The sequence below is a fragment of the Mya arenaria genome, chromosome 13 (genome assembly GCF_026914265.1).
Source record: "Mya arenaria isolate MELC-2E11 chromosome 13, ASM2691426v1".
In the NCBI taxonomy this organism is placed as follows: Eukaryota; Metazoa; Mollusca; class Bivalvia; order Myida; family Myidae; genus Mya; species Mya arenaria.
In genome coordinates this window covers 53974737-53984294 of record NC_069134.1, presented here as the reverse complement: position 1 = coordinate 53984294, position 9558 = coordinate 53974737, and the positions used below count along the sequence as shown (strand labels likewise).

Sequence of the window (9558 nt, the reverse complement as noted above, 5' to 3'; positions counted from 1 at the left end):
AGTAATTTTCAAATGGTTTACAATACTAAGATGCCATTATTTCATTAATTTTGAAATGATAAAATTTGTCTTTATAATTACGTTGATGAGATTCAATGATAAAAACACTTAAATGTATGCCTTGACTTATAATCTTTAAATAATCTACGTTTCCAGTTTGATCCAACGGCTTGATCCAGATATAAGAGTGGTGTTTTCAATTGAACTTAAATCTTCTTCCGTGTGTGCATCCAAGATGCAAGTGAAGCCATTTTGTTGTTCTCAAACTTGTGTGACGAACAAATGTGAATCACACATTTTGGCACATGTCTCAATGTTTGGCTTTACACATGTTGGCGTAAATAAAGTCAATAGGTACAATATACAAATAGGGTTTCGCAATATTTATATCATATGGTATGGTGTTTTTCGAGGTAAAAATAAGAAAACCATCGACAACCGGAAGAGCGTCATTAAAACGATATTTCGCTGGGGTTCCAGAAAGATCGTTCATCGCCCAGTACGGGAACTCATCCCATCGCACCCTGGCAATCAAATGTTCTGCTGTCAGACGGTACAAGCAGTCCGCGTCTTGACATCCGGTATTAAGTACGAAAACTTTGTTATGTACATCCGCTTCCGCAAACGTATTTTTCAATACTGGTGATTCATTGATAGCTCAGTGAAATGTCCGTGGTTGAGCGGTGACGCATGCAAAGCGTAAATGGCAGTTCAACTGGAACTCTGTCCAAAACGGGTCACCTATAAAGAAATGTATTCAGTATTAGAAAGAGACGGCGTGACAAGCAGAGCTATATGATGATAATTCTGTCATGAAAATTGTAAAATGACAGATGTTTTTTTATAATGCTAACCATAAAATGATAACGTGATGATACAATGGCCATGTTTTGCTCTACCCGGAACAATGTTGTTATCACTGTATGTCTGAAATATTATGTATGCATGAGTGCCATTTTTACAGAAATAAAGACATCATCAGGATGGAAATGTCTTCATTTATTCAATCAATAACTGTATACATTTGATAAAGTATAATAGAACAATAATAATGATTTGTTTTAATTCGTATTCATTACCTAACTTAAATTACATAAACACTCTGGGCGTAAAATAAATTGTTTCCAGTCTTTCTCTTTCTAATCGTGTTTATTATATAATTGTTTGAAGCAGTTCGAGTGTTTTATCTTTGTCAAAATATCGTACTTAAGGTGAAACAAAAATTCAATCGATAAAGATGGATAAGTGTTCTTAATAAAACATGCAGGACCGTTGAAAAATGTTTACGCCAATGAAACGAAAATGAGGTTATTTTATAACTTAATGATAATCAATATGTCTTGATTTAAATAAGATCAAATAAATAAAAATAAAATTGCAATTCATTATATAACTGCGAAAAGAACACAGGTAGCATGACCGAATCTTAACAGACGAGACAGACGAGACATTTTGTGGTAGATCTGAACCACACAAATATGTTTGAAATGTTTTCTGATGCAGTTGACCTTACGACAGCGGCCTCTGAGCCACGCCCCCTGATATCAAGGAAGCGAACTCTGTCTATGTCTGTCAAACAAACAAGGAAGCAATGGCGTCTCGCGTCGTTTCGCTTTCAGATATTCCTGACAAATTATCATATATGTGACATTTTACTGCGAATAAAAATAGTAGTCAAAGGAATGTGTAACTGGCTGCTACATCGGAAGGCTCGATATCGATGATATCAGAGAAAATCGGATAGCCTCCATGTTGTCAACATTGACATCGATACAAAGGAGAAGGGTGTGTGTGACGCATACTGTAAATGCAAACAAGGGTAAGTTTAACTTTTTATAAAACCGGTCATTCTTACAGTATTGTTGAAACAAAGACTAAATCATCGCACAATATGAGTAAATCATAAATGGCCCGAATTGGGAACCCGGAAGTGACATTAAATGACAGTTACATGCCAGCTATATAACCTTGTATTCTATAGTATGAGCAGATATGGTTTATTAGGGTTATGCATAAAAAGTTTCTGTTCTCAGCAACTTAACACTCCCGCTAATGAATGATAATCTATTAGTTGACAAGTGACAATCGTGGGTGATACCAATCTGTAACTTTTGCATTGCTTAAACATTCACATGCTTTGATTTTTGTTTTTACAGAAATTGTGGAACATGTTCACACACTCTGGTTGTAAAAGTAGATCTGGGAGGGAAAGTGCCCCTGGTGTGGGGCTCGCACTCACAACCACCGGAACACTAGCAGCGCGCTCTAACCAACTAAGCTGACCGAGCAGCTGGTTCTAACCCACACACAATACCCTCCCCCCCCCCCCCATTAACCTGTTAAAGTTGATGGAGGGTCTCCTGCTGTTTACCGTTGCCAAAATTAAAATATTATGATTGATGGATATAAGGAAGTCCCCTTGTTATTGTCGTCAACAAGCCTAACGCCACATGGGACCTAGCATAAGACCAGAAACTGGTCCCCCACTCCACACACACACACATGATATTTGCCAGTGCATGCAATGTCAACCACAAGAGAAAACCAGTGATGACAGGTTTTACAAATAATCGGTAGAAACTGTTAAAGCTTTTTATAATATTTAGTTTTACTTCGCTGTACAAAAGTAATGGACTATTTATCCAGAAAAAACAACAACCACAAAACATACAGTTAGCTATTATCTTGTCAATATTACATTATGGTATACATATATAAAGCAAACACCAAAGGCAGTAGCATATACAGCTAGTATTAAAATATTTAACAATACATGTAAGTGATTTATTTTAATATTGGCATTTTTTATTTATTTCAGGAAAATGTGGTCTTTTGTAGAGAGTACTTGAAGTTGTTCAGCATGTTGTTTTGAGGGAATCTTGGAAGGATGTACCTCTATGTTTTAGCTTCAGTTCTGGAGTATAACACTAGTTGTTGCATATTTAATATCAGATTTATTAAATACATTGTTGTTTTGCAAACATTACTTAAACTTTAATATTTCTTTGGTACTTATGTATGATATTGTAGGTGAACATTTCTTAATTGCAATGGCAAATATATTTTAAAATATATATCATTAGGAGAAGTTATTTTTCAATGTTTAAGCTGCACTTTCACAGATTGATCGCTTTGACAACTTACACAAGATTCGATTGCATTTATCATAGTTTGGCTCGGAGAAGTTTGCTTTGTGATTTATATATAAGGTCTTAATTTAAAGAATGCCAAAATAAGCCGATTCTGAGACAAAAAAGTGTCAAAACAGAAATCTGTGAGAGTGCAACTTTAAGAATATTGGTAATCGATATGTGCATGTGATCCGAAAGGTGAACATGGGATGAACTATCATTAAATATTGTAGATTTACGTAAATGGCACCGAAAATAAAAATAACATTGAAATCATGTACATGTTTGACTTGTTCTCTATTCATAATAGGTCTAAGTCTTTACAACACATGTTTGGCAGAATGCAGATCTAATGAACTTAATAATTGATTTAAATGTACAGTGAAAAAGAATGCGCTTGCATTTTTCTAAATTACTCGCTTGTGTCAATCAAATCCTGTCATAAGGTTAATTGAAGTTGAAGTAAAATGATTCTAAATTAATTGTTTTATAATTTATATGGAATGACACATTTTGGAATAATGGGTGTTCTTGTAATACAAAGCCAGGCCTTGTTGAGTTCGTCTCCTACATATTCTTACAGAAAGTACAGAAACTTAAATCACAAAGAAATCACAGATAAATCATGGCTAATGAAATATAACACTAAGAGCAGCAACTCATACATATGTCTTGTAATCATTCAGTTTACACAAAATGGAAAATGCACAAAAAGGCATGTACATGTATACATATAAGTTTCAAAAACACCAAACCATGGGACTTATACAACTATGTCGTGACGTTATAGTAACTAGAAGACATATGTCTGCTTGTTGCAGCTTTACATTGAATAAAATGATTGACAATAAAAGCGATGACAGATAATCAAATGGCATCACAGATAAGTAATCAAATAAATTAAACACTAATTTCATGATTGGCCTGAGATTCTACTTTCTAAAATGTGGTGTTTTTAAAATGTGTGTTTTAATGCCTTGTGCTTGCCCAAGCTACTTCTATGGCTATTAACCTTTAATGAGTACGCCTAAGCTTGTTGCTGGTATATATTTGCTTAGATATTAGAGAATAATTCTTAAATGATTTATAACAAAGAAATACACTAACATATGCCGCGTCATGCTCTCCTGTGTAAAACTGTTTCTGACAGTATGTATATATTTTTAAGATCTTACAGACATTTTTAAGCAAGCTATGAAGCTGAAAAATATTGTTCTCTTTTACCAATCTCACAAATGTCTGCTTTGGCCAAATTCAGATGTGGAGTTGCACCTTTACGTATGGAAACTGGTAGATATGAGCAATTGCCAGAGCATGAAAGAATTTGTTAACTTTGTTTACATACAGTAGAAACTGAATTACATGTTATTCTCCAATGTCCTGTATATGATAGCATAGGAAAACCATTATGTGATCATGCTCAAAGTATATTTGTTTATTTTAATGATATGCCAGATATTGACAAATTTAAGTTTCTTTTTGCTCACCCAGAACACTTTTTAATAAGAATACTTGCAAATACCTGCTGTCAGATACTTAAATGTAGAAATAATGTTTTATATAATAAAAGTAATAAGTAAGTGCTACACACAACTTTAATTTTAGCCTTTTATTTTGCTCTAAGTCAATGCCTTTAAAGCTTTAGCTAATGATTTTTATTACTAATGACATGCACTAATTCGTGAATGTATTATGATCTTATATACTGCTGTTTTTAAGAAATTAGCAACAGTTTTATAGTTCTAGTGTTTGTAACTATCTAGATGTGATTTTATGATTATATACCAGACTGGTTGCAAGTCTGTCTCTTATAATTCTTATATATATAAACATACATGTACTCAATATCTGACTCCAGGGTACGGATGACCTTTGATAAATACCACTAATGGTACTGATCAACCAGGCGACACATCTATTGAAGTGGAATGTCAGTTACAAACAAACAAGTAGTAATTTGATAACCTTATTAAACACAATTACGCAATTACGGTTTATTTCACAACAATATTTAGTTTGCTTCTCTATGTCTCAAATGCCATGTTTGATAATGTCATGCCATTTATTAATGTGTAATTACTTAAACGAATTAGCAAATTCTTTTTTCAGTGAAAGTATAAATTGCAGTATTTTCAGTGCCTTCACATTGTTCAGTGTGGTGTCTTGCACGGAGCATTTCGTTACTCTTTAAAATGTATACACTTGCACCAATATTTTGTGTGGTGAGTATATTTTCCGTAATTGGATGGCACATATAACAAAACAATAATATTGTTTGTTAAAAAGGCAATCTGTATACCTAAATATTTCGACCGACAAACGTAGCTTTCCTTTTGCGTTTAATTGTGAAAGTTTATTTGCATATGTCCACTTATCTACTGTGTGATACGAAGAAAGAATGAAATAGTAATAGTGAAGTAAGGAAATTATGTCAAGGTGCCGATATTACGTCTTAATCATGCAATCATTACACCGAAATTTAACAGGTATGAACTGCATATGAACTATCATAGGGTTATATCACAACGAGCTGCTTGCGTTAAGTCCATGTCGCACCAGACCGAGTGTCGAGTTCAATGTAGCTATACGTGATACAACAACAACAACAACAACAACAACAACTTTTAATGCATTCAGGCAATATTGCCTATAGCATACAAACAGATTACGAGCAAACAGGTAAAATTTAGCTAGAAACATAAAAATAAAATGTGAACATAAAGATAAATGATTGTTAGTCAGTAGTAGTGAATTATTTTGCAATTAAAGGTAAATCTAGAATGCTTAAATAAAACATTTTGTTATTAACAATTTGATAGAACAAAAAATTAAACAAGTAATTCACCAAAGTCCAAGTGTTTGTTTAACAGAAGTTAGATGGAGTAGTATTTATCCACTCGTGAATATCTTGAGCTAACTCGTGTTTTTGTATGTACTCAATGACTTGACACCCACGTGCTATTTGGTACTACAATAAACTTTCTATGAATGAAAAGTATTATACATTTGTGAGTGTCATTCCAACCGTGGATATATAGTGAATTAGTTTCAGCAATGTATGGTAAGTTGCAATATTTTGTATGATATAATTAATATGCAGACTGTCCAACTGGTGATATTAAATAATGATGTTATTTATTTTAAGTTCTTAGGTTATTTGCATGGTATATATATTTTGCCATATTGATGGGTGTTTTAATGGTCTCTTCGCATAATAATTTTGTAAACGTATGTATATTAGGCCAGTGGCAATAGTATGGTTTAAAGAATTGTTACGTACATCCCGAAATTTTGGACATACTAAAAGAAAATGGTATTCCGATTCTACTTGGTTTTGACTGCAGTTTGTACACATTCTCCGTGTTCTTGGTATATTGTTATATCTCCCTGTTTCTATTTGTAGTGTGTGAGAACTGGTTCTAAATTTGGTTAATGCTATTCGGTATTTTTTACATTTAATTCGGTCTAGATTATTTTCAAGTACAAAATCGTATTTAAATAGACAGTATGTTTCAAGTTTACGAGAGTTGCTTGAGTACCATGACTCTTTATAGATATCTGTTATTCTTTGAATAATTATTGTTGTGTTAATCTGAGTTCTTGCTTGGTTCACCCATATGTCATTCATTCCGCATTCTTGTAGAATACTTTTTATATGAAATGCCCAGTTGGCTTTATTTATTGATCCATCATCCACTGTATTTTTAAGCATACTATACGATTTGAATAATACAGAGTTTGGGTTACTGTTTAGTAATTTCGACCAGTATTTAATCAGAATGATTTTTCTTTGTATTTCCATTGGAAGTATCCAACGTTCTCCATTTAGTGTGTCTATATGTGTTGATTTTCTTACACATAGAAGTTTTCTGCAGTATTTGTTATGGATTAGTTTGATGTCTTAACGTTCGTGATATCCAATTATCTCTGCGCCATAGTTTAGTATTAGTGCAACTGATGTGTTGAACAATTTTATTTTTTCTGAAATTGGTAAATCCGTTTGATTATAAATTATAAATAGATTGTGCAAAGAGTGCGATGAGCGCTGTGCTATTCTTTTCTGTGTTCTGTACCAATTATTATTTTTGCAAAAGTGAACCCCAAGATACTTAAAAGGCTGTACGACTTCTATGGGTTTGTTGTTTATGACAAAATCATCTGTTGTTTGTCGTCCTTTTTCGAAAATCATTACTTTAGTTTTGCTTGTATTCAGTTTTAATCCCCAAATATCACAGTAATCTTGAATTTGTGTAAGTATGTTCTGTAACGATTGATGAGAGTAGGCGAATACCACTGCATCATCGGCAAAAAGTAACATAAATAATGTTGTTTGGTCTAATGTTATGATGTTTTCATTTTCTACATTTATGCTATCTATTATATCATTGAGGAAAAATATACACAAAATGCTACTTGTAGGATCCCCTTGTTTAACCCCTATATTTGAAGTTATATACGTTGTATGTTCGTTTTGGTTTATTTTGACGCACGATTTCATGGATTAATACATTGATTTTAGTGCCTCAATTAACTTTGAACTTACATTCTCTTTCAGAAGTTTTTGCCATAAGAAGATTTTATTAATTTTGTCAAACATTTTCTCCCAGTCCAAAAAGGCCACATATAATTTCTTCTTTTTTTCAAGCGTTTGAGTAATTAATGCGTGTAGAATAAAGATACAGTCGATTGTTGACTTGCCTTTTTGAAATCCAAATTGATTGTCGTTAAACTTGGGGTTTCCTTTGCCCATTTGGATAATCTATTAGATAATAGAGTTGAGCATATTTTTGCAATTATGTTTATAAGCGTGATGCCTCGATAATTTTTGGTTTTGTCTGGATTCCCTTCTTTAAAAATTGGAAAAATAATGCCTACCCCCCCCCCCCCCCCCCCCCAAGATTTTAGGATATTCTCCTTCGCACAATAGTTTATTATATAAATTTAACAGAAATAGTGATAGTATTTCAAACGTATCTTTAAACATTTCTGCAGTAATTTGATCAGGCCCTGGGCTTTTTGAATTGTTTTGTTATACAGCCACACAGATCAACCGAAGATAGTTAAGCGTCCGCCAACGGAGCGGAGGTCGTGGGTTCGATCCCTGGCCGCGTCATACCAAAAGACGTTAAAAGTTGGTACAAGTAGCTCCCTTGCCTGGCGCTTGGCATTTAAAGGGTAGTGCTTGGAAAAGTGTTGTACACAGTACTGGTTTAACCCAGGAAAGTTGTACCCCGTGTATCGGTGCTTTACACCGAACACGTAAAAGAACAAAGGGATCTCTTCGAAAAAGAGCTAGGGTATCGCACCCGGACCAAAGTGATTTGGTGGGAATGAGCTCAATTTTGACCGTTACAAAATATAGTGACATTTAACCTAAAATAACCTAAAATATTTTTTTCCTTCAGATTCACCAAAGAGGTCACTCCTACCGACTATCTAACATAAATAACTATGAATTACTGCACTTTTACAAAGTCAGAAAATCTCGAGTTGTCTAAATAGAGTAAAGTGAAAAATAAATAAAAAATATACTTTTTTTTTAAAAGTTGTGAATCGCAAGTTTGTGCTGAGATTTTTTTGAGATATTTTCAGAAACTTCTCCAACTAGATGCATGTTCAGGTGAGAAAAGTGGTTGCAATTGAAATATTGAAGGTTTATCTGCATGTTGGCTGCATGTTTTTGTTGCAACTTTTCGTTTGGGTGCTTTTGTAGGCATGTTTTTTTAGCTGTCTCATTTCGATGAAATTGGAGTTGTTTCACTTTACTATATTTATACAATCCGAGATTATCTGACTTTGTAAAAGTGCAGTAATTCATAGTTATTTATGCTAGATAGTTGGTAGGAGTGACAGCTTTGATGAATCTGAAGATTTTTTTTATATATATTTTAGTTTATTTTAGGTTAAATGTCACTATATTTTGTAAAGGTCAAAATTCAGCTCATTCCCACCAAAGCACTGTGACCCGGACTTCCTTGTATCCCACCACTGTCTCTTCAGCGTGTTGTCCCTTCAGCAAAAACAAAGGACCCCGTTGCAATTAAGTGCTTGCACTTTCACGGGTTGTCCTTGACTGCAAGGTCTAAAGAAATACATACATACATACATAGTATTTATTTTATGTACACAACTGTTATTTCAATGCAGTGAAAATAGCAAAAATATTGGAAGCATATGCATTGAACATATACAATTCGCCTTTGGTTCCGGGTTGTAAGAAAACAGTGCGAAAATTATCTCAATGACATCACAAGTATGACGTCAAGATAACGATGTTTTGAACATGAATTTATTTCGTAAATTCAAAATATAAAAGGGACTGAAAAATAGATGAATTTCGGTTTAAATCAATTTCATCTGTGCTCACGCCTCTCGTAAGAATATGTGTATTTTTTCATTTTTTATGATCAATTAATTAAATTTCGAT

At 33.5% G+C, this 9558-nt stretch overlaps 1 protein-coding gene across 1 annotated transcript in view; it reads left to right on the top strand.

The window, feature by feature from the left end:
* The first annotated feature begins 5285 nt into the window (after window positions 1-5285).
* The window catches only part of LOC128214289 (cartilage matrix protein-like), a 30609-nt gene continuing 26336 nt past the window's right edge, over window positions 5286-9558 (top strand). The window contains exon 1 of the mRNA XM_052920684.1: window positions 5286-5353. Coding sequence (XP_052776644.1) covers window positions 5324-5353 — 30 coding nt within the window. The 5' untranslated portion in view covers window positions 5286-5323. The remainder of the gene's footprint in view (window positions 5354-9558) is intronic.